Genomic DNA, 13857 nt, shown 5'->3' on the forward strand with positions numbered 1-13857 from the left:
GGGAAACTGAGGCATGGAGAGGCTAAGTGACGTGCCCAAGATCACAGTCTATGGCAGAGTGTGGAATCAAACCCATCCTTCTGCAGTAATTTGAGCATTGCACAAGTCTAAGGGTCTTCCATAGAGATCAGCCTGCAGGATCAGGGCGTTTGCTTGTATGTTGTATCCTTTCTCCCAGCCCTTTGTCCATTTTGCCTATTTAGATTGTAAGCTCTCCAGAGCAGGGTTTGTGCCTCACTGTGTGGTTGTACAGAACCCAGAGCATTGGGGCCCGAGTCTTAACTGAGTCCTACCCCAATGCCAATAATAATAAATGGGTCTATCTTCTCTGGCTTTTGTCTTTCAGAGTCACAGTGGGTCCACGACAGAACTTGCCTCGTATCACGTTAAAAGGCACTTTCCAGGGGGCCAAAGTTGTCCGTGGCCCAGACTGGGAGTGGGGTAATCAGGATGGTAAGGATTGTAGTTCCACTCCCCCTCCCCTCCCCTACACACAACCCTCCTCCTTACAAAATCTTCTATAAAAACAGTAGATAGCAAGCTGCGAACCGCAAATGCACACTACAGCAGGGACCGTGCTGGAGCTATTCAGATGCTACTGGTTTTCTTTATTAATCGCTCTAATTTAGTATGTGTTTGCTTGTATTCATTCATTTCTGTGGCATCTCTCTCCTATCTGAGGCCTGGTCTACACTACAAACTTAGGTCAACCTTAAGTCGATCTAATAATGTATGTGTCTACTCTACCAAGTCCCTTTCACCCACCTAAGTGAGCCTGTAAAGTTGACTTCTGTACTCCACCTCTGTGAGAGGCGTAGCGCTTGATTCGACACCCACAGGTCGACCTGGGGATAGTGTAGATGCGGCGTTGTGTAATTCAAATGAACTGGCCTCCAGGAGGTGTCCCACAGTGCTCCGCTGTGACCGCTCTGGAGAGCACTTTCAACTGTGTTGCATGTCAGCCAGGTACACAGGAAACAGCTGCCCGCCTGTTAAAGCCCCGGGAACTTTTGAATTTTTATTTCCTGTTTGATCAGTGTGGAGATTGGAGAGCTCATCAGCACAGCTGATCTTGGAGACTCAAGGCCGCAAACGCTCTCCAGCATGGAGTATACAGGAGGTGCTGGATCTTACTGCTGTGTGGGGAGAAGAGTCTGTGCAGGCAGAGCCCCGATCCAGCAGAAGAAATGCTGACGTCTATGCCAAGATTGCACGGGGCATGTGGGAGAAGGGCTACACCAGGCACGTGCAGCAGTGCTGTGTGAAAATAAATGAGCTTCACCAAGCGTACCGGAAGACGAGGGAGGCGAACAGTCTTTCTGGTTCTGCCCCACAGACATGCTACTTTTATGAGGAGCTGCTTGCGATTCTCTGCTGCGACCCCACTGCTACCCCAAAACGCTCCGTGGATACCTCCCAGGAGCCCCGGTAGACCTCTAACAACACCGAGGAGGACATGGTTGAGGAGGAAGAGGCGAATGTGAGGCAGGCAAGCGGAGGATACGTTCCCCCCAACAGCCAAGAATGGCCTTTTTTAAACCCTGGAGCCCATCCCTTCACAGGACCAGTTGGTGGTGGAGCACAATGCTGGGGAAGGCACCTCTGGTGAGTGTACATTTCCAATCAAACGGTAGGGGTTACATGCTGCTATTTATTTTTAATCTGAACGAAAAAGTAGGTGTAGTGGGCATTGGTGGCCACTCCAGCTATGCAGAGGGTGCTCTCCGAAAAAGACTGTTTATGTGCACAGGGGTGGCCTGGGAATCCTCCATGGAGATCTCTAGGAAGCTTTCCTGGAGGTACTCTGCAATCCTTTGCAGAAGGTTTCTGGGAAGGGCTGCCTTATTTTGTCCTCCATGGTAGGACACTTCCCTGCGCCACTCCAGAATTAACTCTGCTGGCATCATTGCAACACACAGCATTGCAGCATAAGGACCAGGTCTGTACCCAGTCGCTTGCAGCATAAGCTCCCTTGCTACCTCTGTTACCCGCAGGAGAGTGATATCGCACAGGGTCACCTAGGGGAAACGGGAAGTTTTCAATGCTAGCCCTTAAACTGCAAACAATTCAACAAGTAATCACCCTCCCATTGGGTGAACTCTGGGTGTCACAACCAGTTTTTCCCAAACGTGGGATAGTTGTGGTTGGAAGGGATAACCATGTATTGCAAGCAGCATTTGAAAAAAAGGGGCAGCGACTTGCTATTTGTCTCCCTTTCCCCCAACCTGGTGCCGCTTTTTTTTTTTTTTTACACAAAACAACTATTTGCGGGGCCTTTACACTGGTGCCTGTCCTCAAGCACCATCCAGGTTGCTAGGGGAAAGGGGGCTTTTCTCAAGTTCCAACCTGTGCTCCCAAGGGTGTCTTCACAAAAGCACAAGGCCTCTTGCCCATGCCTCGTGGCTGGAGCAGCAAACAGACTCTTGCAATAGCCAGCGGTTGTGATTACGTGGTGGCTTGCAGTGAAGTGTATTAAGTTATTCAGATGCTACTGGTTTTCTTTAATAGCTCTAATTTAGTACGTGTTTGCTTGTATTTTGTTTTATTATTTAAAAAAAAAAATTGACCTTGCACCAGAAACCATGTATGCACGGTCAGTGCTACCCTTGTTCTTCGCTTTCCTTGCAGCTGAAACCTTGTCCATTGGCACATCCTCCACATGGGGACAGAGACTTTCCCAGATTAGAAGACAGAAAAAGAAGACTTGGGAGGACATGTTCAATGAGTTAATGCACGTCTCCGAGAGTGACAAGACGGAGCTTAGAGCATGGAGGATTACATGGTCTGAGAACCTGGACGTGGACAGGGAGGACAGGAGAGCATTCAGGGAACAAGAGCGTGCCACACAGGAAGAGATGCTGCAGATTATGAAGAAGCATTCAGACATTTTGAGGCGTCTGAGGTTCAAGAAAGGCAGCTGGATGCTATAGTCCCTCTGCAGTCAGTGCTGAACCTGCTGCCATCATCGCCAAGTTCTACATCCTCCTTCCCCAAACGTCCTATGAGGTGAGGAAGGGGAGAATTTCAGTATCCCTTGCACTCAACACCAGGGGAGGGTATAAGGACCAGAAGGTGCCCATTCTTGCACCTTTGATTGTTGTTGCAGTTCATCTGTAAGCAAGCTTTCCTTGTTTCTCCCATTGCTTATTTTATCTTATGTTTCTTTGCTGTGTCTGTGTTTCTGAGCATAATAAATCTTTTAACATATTGAGAAGAAAAAGCTCTTTATTCATTCAACACATGGTGGTTGGTGGGGTTGGAGTTTACAGGGGAGAAAATGCAATGGAGGGGACAGCTTGGTAAGGAACAACACAGATAAGTGTCACATTGCTCTGCTCTGGCTCATTGCTGAAACTAGTTTTCAAAGCCTCACGGAGACGCACAGCCCCTCGATTTGCTCTTCTTATTGCCCTGGTGTCTGGCTGATCAAAATTGGCTGCCAGGCAATCTGCCTCAACCCTCTACCCTGGCAGAAACTTTTCTCCCTTTTTTATTTCACAGATACTATGAAGCACACAGAAGGTAGCAGTAACAATGGGGATATTGCTTTCACTGAGGTCTAATCTAGTAAGCCAACAATGCCAGTAACCTTTTAAACAACCAAAGGCACATTCCACCACCATTCTGCACTTGCTCAGCCTATGGTTGAACTGGTCCTTAGTGCTGTCCAGGCTGCTGGTGTACAGCTTCATGAGCCATGGGAGCAAGGGGTAGGCTGGGTCTCCCAGGATCACGATTGATCTTTCAACATCACCGATGGTTATTTTGAAGTCTGGAAAGAAAGTCCCTGCTTGCAGCTTTCTGAATAGACCTGTGTTCCTAAAGATGTACACATCATGCCCCTTTCCTGACCATCCCACGTTGATGTCGGGGAAACAGCCCCTGTGATCCACCAGCACTTGCAACACCATTGAGAAGTACCCCTTTCAGTTTATGTACTCTTTGGCAAGGTGGTCTGGTGCCAAGATAGGGCTATGCGTTCTGTCTATCGCCCCACCACAGTTAGGGAACTCCATTGCGGCAAAACCATCCACTATGTCCTACATGTTGCCCAGAGTCACTACCCTTCTTAGCAGAAGTCTGTTAATGACCCTGCAAACTTGGATCACAACAGATCCCACGGTAGGCTTACCCACTCCCAATTGATGCCCCACTGACCGGTAGCAGTCTGGTGTTGCAAGCTTCCACAGAGCTATCACCACTCGCTTCTCTATTGTCAGAGCAGCTCTCATTTTAGTATTGCTGTGCTTCAGGGCTGGGGAAAGTTCTTGGCACAGTTCTTGGAAAGGGGCCTTAAACATTAGCAAGTTCTGCAGCCACTGCTCATCGTCTCATAGCCGCATAACAATGCGGTCTCACCAGTCAGTGCTTGTTTCCCGGGCCCGGAAAAGGTGCTCAGCCGTCTCAAGATACGTGACTGTCACCAGCGACTGCGAATTGTTCCACTCTGTCTTCCAGCAAGGGTGTTTACATGGCATCACTTTGTTCCATGCAGCGGCTCCTGTATCGGCTGTGTAAATACTGAAGGATAAGGCGTGATGACCTTTGTGGTCCCTTCTATCTCTATGGTTCTATGAATTTATACTCTTAATCCGCTGAGAGATAGGGAGATAATACTGTGCCCATTTTACAGAAGAGGAACGCTCTGGTACCCTGGCACAGTTATATCAATCTGCAAATTTACGCAACACTTCACAGAATGTAAAGAGACACTCTGCCCCAAGGAGCTTACCGTCTCAGTGGAAGTTACCATTTCTCCCTGACAATAGTCAGGTTCTCTGTTAACAATGGTCAGTGGTGAATAGCTTCTGCCGCCTTACTGAATTGTAACTGCAGAGTTGAAAACAGGAGAGTGAGGCAAGAGAACACATCTGTGCTGTCTCTGGTCCTGCCCTAAGTATAATCATGATCTCTTATGGGCCTGCTCTGAAGTCCGATGTCAATCCTTCCATTGAAGTCCGTGGGGTTTCATCGGCGCACGATGTGCAGTAGTTAAAGAATCTTTCCTGCACATCCATGTTCCAAAGCCCGAGTATTTACAGCTTGTTTCCCCAGCATGAGTTAGCTGTAAAACTTCCTGGTTGAGAATAACTTTTTTTGGGTGGGGACCAGATCTGGGCCAGATTCTCAGTTGGTGTAACTCAGCATCACCTCATATGACTTGAATGGAGTTGCATACATTTATATCAGCTGAGCTTCTGGCCCTCAGGTTTTAGTTTCCTAGAACCACACCAATTATATATTTTGCTGTTCAGGGCAGGTTAAAAGTGTAAATAAAGGTAATAAATCCTGTAAACACTGTCAGAGGACACTAGTGAGCTGGGCTAACTAATCTCACAGCCCCATGTGTCTTATTAGGGCATTAGCAGCCAAGTGTGAAATTTTCTACTGTTTAACAATCTCACTTTTAATTTTGCTTTGTGGCTTCCATCCCGCCCCCTGCTGCCTGAAACCCTCTAAAGGAAATTAGCATTGACTGCCACAGAATTTGCTGATTAACCAAATGCCCCTCTCATGCTGGACTGAGCTCCTCCGACCTGGTCTGGGCTCTGGCAGCTGTGTTGGCTCTTTGGCCCTTTTATTGATGATATTTCTTTCTACCTCGATCTGAGCCCAAATGTCCCTGAAATGAAATGTGGATAACTGCCACCTCCCTGCTTTATAGTGAAGGATCTGAAAACAGATGGAATAGGGGAAGGAAGGATGGTGACTTTTATCTAGATCCCTACTGACATGAAGAAATGCTGAATGCTGTTTGTCACTTGTAGCTGCATTCACACTGCTCAGGGTCCAGGGCACCTGCTGGGTTTTGTGTGTCTGTAAGTGCCAAGCACACTTGTGGTGCTGTATTCGTGAACAACAAACAGTACAATTAGGGAGCCCTCACCCCACCCCAGCTTGTTGACCCCACGGCGGAGGGGAGGCTTTTACCTTTACCAGCCTTTCGCTCTCCTGTTGATGGTTGTCTTGGTCCAACTGTGGAACTTGCATATTTTTGCTCCCAGTCTCCCTGCCTTCACCTCTCCCACAACTATTTTAACAAGGCTTCATGCCCCACCATCCTCTTGGGCCCATGTCTCTTCCCCTCTAAGCACAATAGAAGTTATGTGGGGAGGTTGAGTCTCTCTCTTGCTCTTCTTGTTTGCTCAATAACGAGCTCTAAGCTACCCCAATGGTGAAGCAAACGTTCCTGTTTCACTTGCCAGCGAACAGCTGGCTTTTTATGTAAATCTTTAAAGCAGGAAGGATCCCACTGCCTGGGCAGAATTCTCCTTCACTGCCCCTTGGAGAGATTTCGTCTTCCCCTCCTCCTTTTCCTCTGTCCTTGCTCCTCAGAGAGCCGAATCCAGCATGCCCAGAAGGAGAGAGCATTCATGCAGATCTCCTGGAAGGTGAACGCACTTAGCATGGACTCCTCACCTCCATGCTCGTCAATAGTGGTCTGCCACTGCCACGCTGTGAAGTCCTGTGTATTTCCTATGGGGCTGCTGCTGATCTAGAGTGGTCACCTTATTGACATTTGTTGTATTGCTATGGGGCTAAGAGACTCCGAGTGAGCTCAAGGACTGTCCTTGTACCAAGGAGCCTAGTCTAACTAGGCCAGACAGACTGGGAGGGGAAGGAAAGTATTGCCTTCCCTATTGTACTGAGGCACAGAGACATGAGGGGACTTGCCCAAGTTCACACAGGGAGTCTGTGGCAGAGCTGGGCATTAACCCCCGAGTTTTAATCAAGTGCTGCGTCCACTTGTTCAATGAGGCCTTTATCCTTAGCCTGCCACTAGTGTGTTTAATTGCCTCTCGTGTGCGTCACTGGCAGCCCAGAATGCTATCCTCCTCCACTGGGTTAGTGCAAACAGCTTGCTCTGCAAGGCGCTGGCCCTGCTCAGCAGAGGGGAATGTGGATTGAATGCCTTGTCCCTTCTGGGCTGACCTTTTGTACTGACTGGAAGAGTCTTTCGGCAGATGAAGATTGTGACTAGCTGCCTTCTAGCTAGGGGCCTTCTCCTAATCTTAAAGGCTCTTTCAGGCTTAACAGTGAAGGTTGCATCCTGCAGACACAGTCGGCAACCGATTATGAATTGCAACTACTGAATACGGACTGCCTGGCTGGTTATCCAGCTCACTGCCTAGGAACGGGTGTAGGTGTGAATCACATGCTGAGCTGTTTGTGTCTGCTATTCCTGGGGGAAGATTTTTCAGAGGCAATGTGGGGGAGTTGGGCAGTCCATTCCCATTGTACGTTGGCAGGAACTGGGAGTCAAATTCTTATTTCTGTCTCGAAAATCTCCCTCTTAATCAGTGATGGAGTGGACTGGGAACGTCTCCTGGGCCAACTGGTCCGCTTTTACATTGCACAGTTGGCTCTTGTTATGGGTGTGTCATAAATGCAGAAGGCAGCACTGCTCATCTGAGGATTTCCGAGAGCCTTGCAAACAATCAGAGCCTCAGAATCGACACTGCGAGTTAGGAAAGTGTTACTGCGCCCATTTTAGAACGTGGTAAACTAGGGCAGGAGATTTGCTCCAGGTCATACAGTGAGGCAGTGGCAGATCTGAGAACAGAACCCATGAGTCGACTCCTTATCCCTTGATAGCCCACACTGCCTTTGAGAGAGAATGTTTCCTGTAAGCAGAGCCACAATGCTCGCCTGATCTGGGGAAGCTTGTTCATACCCTTCAGTCTCCATACCTACAGGGAAGAGGACGGTGAAACAAAGCTTGTCATTGTTTGCTTATCTCACGAATGATAGAGAGCAAGAGAACTAGGTAGGAGTTGAGAGAACAGCCATGTTTCTGCTTGGCCACACTGTGTCGCCTTCGCACCATGCATTGTCTGTCTGGACAGTATTTCTACGGGCCAAGGGAAGTGGCTTTTTAAAGGATCCTCTTGCAGAGTGTGGCTTTTGCCCATCCATGCTTGCGAGCGGAAGGGTTGTCCAGTATTCATAGAGCCTTATGTAATGATTCTCTCTGAGCCAGCAGAGACTGGGGTCTGTAATAGCTCAGTTTCCCCAGTTAAAAATAACTGTGCACTCATACAGTGCCCTTTGCAGCATGAAATGAGGTTGCAAAGCTCAAGATGGAAAAACATAAAGGGGCCAGAATAATTGCAGTGTCTCCTGATTTTTCCCTCTTCCTCTCCCCCGAGAAGGGATAGGTGGTTGGGGGGCTCTGTGCTGTATGCAGCCAGCATGCTGCTTGCCAGCAAAGCGCGCGTTTGCATTGGTTTTGTGGAGTCAGCCTGTGGGCTCCCAGAAAGGGCCCTGCAGAAATCTGACCCAAACGCTCACCTGCAGAAATTTCACTGCCACAGTCTCTCCCTCCTTCCCCATGCCCATCTGGTGGCTTTGTGCCCACTGTTCTGTGGTATTACTTTATTGGAGAGCTGACAAGTGTATTCATTTGCTTTGGCCTCTCTCTCTCTCTCATACATATTTTATTTATTTAAACTTAAAATTCTACAGAGAACATACTTTTTATTTTTTTAAAGATGAGGATAAAAACCAAAACCCTAGTCATCTGGAATCATTTAAAAACATCCCCTGGTGCACTATTTGCATAATTTAGAGGTCTTGGCCCCCATGTCCAGGCTAAATTCTAGTCTAGCTAATTACATTCTGCTAACATAAATCCCTCTACAGATTTGGAACTAAATACAAAACTCACTCTTTAGATGAGCTTTCATGCAATAGCCATCTTAGTCTCGTCACTTTATATAAATTTAAAAAACAACCCAATACTAACTTCCAGTCCATTCTTGCTAGGCTAGAACATGGTGATGGACATTTAAATGGTATTTCATCGTCCCTTCCTGACCTAAACTACTGAATAGGGAGAGATGTGGTCTGAATATGGGACTGGGAGTTAGAAATGTCTAATTATTGCTGTGAAATTGACTCCCTTTGTAGCCTTGAGCAGCTCATAGAAGCTCTTTTTTGCCTGTTTCCTTATCCATAAAATAGAGATAATATTAGCTATTGCCCTTCACAGGGAATCAGTTAATTAACATCTCTGGAGGACCATAGACATGCTAAGCATTATTAGTCAGTGTTGCTCTGGTGTTACAAAGCTGTCTGTCATCCCATTTTCAGGCAATGAACACCTCAGTGGCAGGCCGATGTCTGTGTAGTAAGGCTCTGTGGGAGTGTAAGTTAGTTGGTTCTTATTTCTCTTTTTAAATCAGGTGGTGAAGGTAAAACCGGGAGAGTGGTGGATATTCGTGGCTGGGATGTGGAGACTGGCCGCAGCGTGGCCAGCGTCACGTGGTCTGACGGCACCACAAACGTTTACAGAGTCGGGCACAAGGGAAAGGTGGACCTGAAATGCATTGTGGAAGCATCTGGCGGCTTTTACTACAAAGAGCATCTCCCGAGACTAGGTACGTGGCATGTTGACTTTACAATACGGGACTGTCATAACACTTGGTTGTTGTCAAACATGCCTGAGCATCTATCACTAAAGCCCATCCTGATTTGGCAGAGAAGATTGAATAGCTAGATATATAAAGTTTCCATGTAATACATGCCATTTAAACAATAACCGGAGTCAAAAAACAGGTGTGTCAGGTAGCCTGGTCCTCCAGTGATATGAGAGTAGTTGGCTTTGGACATTTGGTTTGGATATCAAGTCCCATTGGTAGGAAAGGTACGTAGAGGCCAATTAGTTGGTTTTGTAAATGTAGGAAACTCTTTGGGGAGTGTCCATTAGCTGAGCAGAGAGTTCAGCCCAATGGGCATCTTGCTAATCCAAGGCTTCTCATCCATTCAAGCTGTAACGAGGCGGCCAGTGCTCCTGTGTTCGGAGTGTCTGAGCTGTATACTCCTGCTGGACTGGCATGCTGCGGGGACTGTGGCTTGAGGGAGGTTTTGAGAATCCAGCACCCGAATACCTGCCCTACCTGGGAAGATAGGAATGTAGCTGTGGTAATTGGTGATGTCTAGTTCAACACCATGCCTCAGCCGATCTCAGCTTCTAAGGCTCTAGGGAAGTGAATGAGGGAATCAGCACAGAATCCTTTCTGAAGCCTCAAGGTTTTCCGTTAAGGCCCACTGAGGTATATTTAATCCAGGCGTTCAGGGCCCAATCCTGCTCCTCTTGAAGTCAATGGAAGGATTGCCACTGGCTTTTTGTTGGGGGTAGGATCAGGCCCACGCAGGCTGTGGTCCAAGCGTCAGGGAATGGAAGGGTTGGGCAGGAAGTACATCTGGGCAGAGAACACGAGTGAGACCCTCCATAAAGCAAGATCTGCACTTGCTTGTGGAGGGAGCTAGTCTTCAGCAGCGAGCAGGTATTTGCCAAAGAGGGAGATGTTAATTGGTGGAAGCAGATGTAGGAGTTTGGTGTCACCAGGGGGGCAGCTTTCAAATAGATTCCTTTGCATAAGGGACCAAAATGCCTTTGCAAGAGATGCCCCCTTCTTGACTTCTAGTACTATCCAGTTAGGGCCAAATCCAGCTCACAGAAGTAATCCCATAGACTGCTCTCCCACAGTGTGCGTATCCACGACTGCCTGAGGAAAGTGAGCAGGATTTTTGGCCTTAATGCTGTCCCATCTCCCATTTGGGGGATCGTTCATTGTTATGTTAGAAAGGAGCAACAAATACAGATGCTTTACTCTCTGTGTGTGGGGGTGTCTTTCTTCCGTTCAGGAAAGCCTGCTGAACTGCAGAGGAAAGAGAGCACAGAGAGGCATCCCTTCCAGCATGGGGACAAAGTGAAATGCCTGCTGGACATTGACATCTTACGAGAGATGCAAGAGGGGCATGGTGGCTGGAACCCTAAAATGGCTGAGGTACAGTTATTTCCGCTCACTGCTGCCCTTAGAAAAATTACTGGTTACTTTGGCTAAGAAATTTCCAGAAACTGTGTGTGTATAACCTATTACCTTCTGTTCTAAATACATAGCATAGTGCACTCGTATTCTTTAGTGCCAGAACACTGGAGTCAGATTATTATTTCTAGGTGCATATAAATCTGTAGTGCAAGATATTTGCCATACCTAGTCTTGCAGATTCTAAGAGCTTGATCCAAAGCCTGGAAGTCCATGCAAAAACTCCTGTTGATTTTCAGTGAGCATTGGGTCAGGTCCTTGAGGGTTGGACTCCATTCCCTTCTTGGCTCTGCTGTAATGTGCATTAGTGCTAACAGCAGTTACATGCAGTCCTCTACATGAAGAAGTATCCCTATATGTGACTAAGATTTCCCTGTCCATATGTTCCTGCTGGCACTTAGCTGGTTCTTTAAATTTTGTTTTGAAGCAGCAACCCATCTGCTGTCATCTGTTGTGTTCTAAAGAAGTTCAGACAGTAGATCCAGTGCTATAGATGAAAAGTAAATGTAAACAAGGCCTGTTAGTGGAACAATTAGAGTAATTCAAGGGACCATTTCGCCATAGTGGAAGGAACAAAAAAGCTGCAGAAAAGAGCAAATGCTGTGGGAAGTGTTGTTGTCATTGCAGGAGAATGGGGCAGTCATTTAAAAAAAAAAAAAAAGCCTGATCTTGCAAACCCTTGACTCTTATTAGCAATTCCTTTCTCACCTGAGCAGACTGAAAATGACTGGGATTAACTGTGTAAAAACTATTCACATGAATCATGGGTTTACCGGACTGGATCACTGGCCAAAATTTTAAAACCTGCATGCTCAAAGCTACCCACCTGCATTGAACTGTCATGTTCTTCAAAGGTGCGGAGTACCTGTATTTCCCTTTGACTTTAATGGGCTCTGGAGCTGGTGAGCACTGCTGAAAAAGTTCTGGGGGACTCATAATCTGGGACCCAAACGGCTACAACACTGCAGACGTTAAAGTCAATGACATTGATTTTTTGCTGAGTTCGGTGAAAGTTGGATAGAGCCGTTCAGAGTCTAAATGTGGGTTTGGGAGCCCAATATAAGGTACCCTGATTCGCAAGTCACACAGCTGAAAGATCATTCAGCTATTAGCTTTAATATTCAACTCTAAGGCCCTGACACAAATCATAGAATCGTAGGACTGGGAGGGACCTCGAGAGGTCATCTAGTCCAATCCCCTGCATTCATGGCAGGACTAAGTATTATCTAGACCATCCCAGACGTCTGTTCAACCTGCTCTTAAAAAACTCCAATGATGGACGTTTTAATGATGAATGCTAAATTAATTGATTTTAATGGAGAGATCCATCTTTTCCCTGCCCCCACAAATCTATTCACTTGGGATTTAATACGTTGCTGAGGTTGCCAGAAATAGGTAGTCATCCTTCAGTAAATGTACCATCAGACCACAGAGAAGATAATGCAGGTCTCTGAGCAGCGTCACTGTCCCATTGGACTTTTCCAGTGAGGCCATAACACCTTTTGGTGACCTCTGCTGCATACATGAAAAGCACCTGGAGTCCTGACTGCAAGGACACTGCTTCCAGGCACCTATTACAAAACAGACTAAAGATGACTCTGTAGGGGAGGGGCAAGAATCCGCATGAAATAGGCTGCATGCGTACGCGCTCACAATTCTAATATCTGCTCAGCCCGAGTCCGTGAGACTCATTCAATGGAAGCCTGGTGAGAACAGGTGCAATTCCTTTCCAGTTTGAGTCTGAAACAATATTTTGTGTATTTTACGTACTTTTTTTTTTTTTTAAAAAAAGCAAATAAAAGTCACACCCTTGAAATCAGAAGTCTGGGTGAACAATTTTTTTTCGAATGAACACCATCAGATGGCAACTCAAATATGCCTCTGCATCAGCCAGTGCTATGCAGCTCAACAAGATCTGTTGTTTAGCAAACAGTATCTTAGTTTGTACAGCGCCTGCACATTAGGGTCCCGGTCCATGGCTAGAGCTCCTAGGTGCTATGGTAATACAAATAATGATTAAAAATAGGCTAACCAGCAAGCGGCAGATCCTTGGCTGATGAAAATTATCCTAACTCATCAATATTTCTCTCTCTCCTCTTTCCATATTTAAAGTTCATTGGCCAGACAGGCACTGTGCACAGAATCACTGACAGAGGGGATGTCAGAGTTCAATTCAACAGTGAAACCCGCTGGACTTTCCACCCAGGAGCTCTGACTAAGGTAAGTGCTGATGTGGGAAACTGAGCAGAACAACAGCTGTGCGTAGAATGACAATGACTGTGGTCCCTGAGGATGTGACATAATTAGTCTTGGACAAGAGCCAAAGAAAACGCTGCTAGACTAGAGAGAGTGGGGACAGGCTTAATTTCTTTCCAGCCATCAAGGCTTGATTTCTAGCTCTATAAGCTCTTGAGAGAGTCTGCTAAGAAGAGGTTGGGGTTCAAAAGGAGGGTGGTAATCGGAAGGATGTGATTTTTAATGCCCATCTCCTACAGAAGGATGCTAACATGGATGAGGGAGGCATAGGTACTGTAGGGTTGGTTTTCTCTCCTTTGCAGTGCGACTCTTCGAACCACTTGCACAGATTTCTCCAACGAAAAGGTTGTGGGTAAAAGGCAAAAATAATGTGGGGTTTGTATTTACCTAAATAATTTGGACTCTGTCAATAACTAAGCTGAAAAGTTGTTGACAGACAAAATCTCGTAACAGCTAGGGCCTGCTCCTGCTCCTCTAAGAGCTAATGGGAGCTAAACTTCTTTTGACGTCAGTCGTACATGATCAGGCCTTTAATGAATTAAAAGTTGGAGTGCTACATGGAAGTGAAATGCTCTCCCTGTCACATCTGGCAAGCACCTTCTCTTTGCTCCTTCAGGTTTGTCCTTAAAGCTGATCTGCAAAAAATGGGTGGGGAATTGGGTCTGAGCATGGTGGGGTGTATTGTTTCTTTTGTTTGTTTAAAAAGGCCTAGAAGGGTTTTGGTCTGGTTTTGTTCTTGCTTGTGTCAGCATTAGAATTTCAAGCCTTG

At 46.7% G+C, this 13857-nt stretch overlaps 1 protein-coding gene across 6 annotated transcripts in view; it reads left to right on the forward strand.

Annotated features, from left to right (window-relative positions):
- MIB2 (MIB E3 ubiquitin protein ligase 2) overlaps nt 1-13857 on the forward strand; it is a 108181-nt gene that overhangs the window by 65890 nt on the left and 28434 nt on the right. For 5 of the 6 annotated variants that reach the window (XM_048825203.2, XM_048825204.2, XM_075121210.1 and 2 more), the window contains exons 4-7: nt 347-453; nt 9186-9380; nt 10651-10793; nt 12945-13052. In XM_048825203.2, coding sequence (XP_048681160.1) covers nt 347-453; nt 9186-9380; nt 10651-10793; nt 12945-13052 — 553 coding nt within the window. The remainder of the gene's footprint in view (nt 1-346; nt 454-9185; nt 9381-10650; nt 10794-12944; nt 13053-13857) is intronic. The other variant, XM_075121212.1, reaches the window with a different exon arrangement.

Source organism: Caretta caretta, chromosome 18 (assembly GCF_965140235.1).
Source record: "Caretta caretta isolate rCarCar2 chromosome 18, rCarCar1.hap1, whole genome shotgun sequence".
Lineage (NCBI taxonomy): Eukaryota > Metazoa > Chordata > Testudines > Cheloniidae > Caretta > Caretta caretta.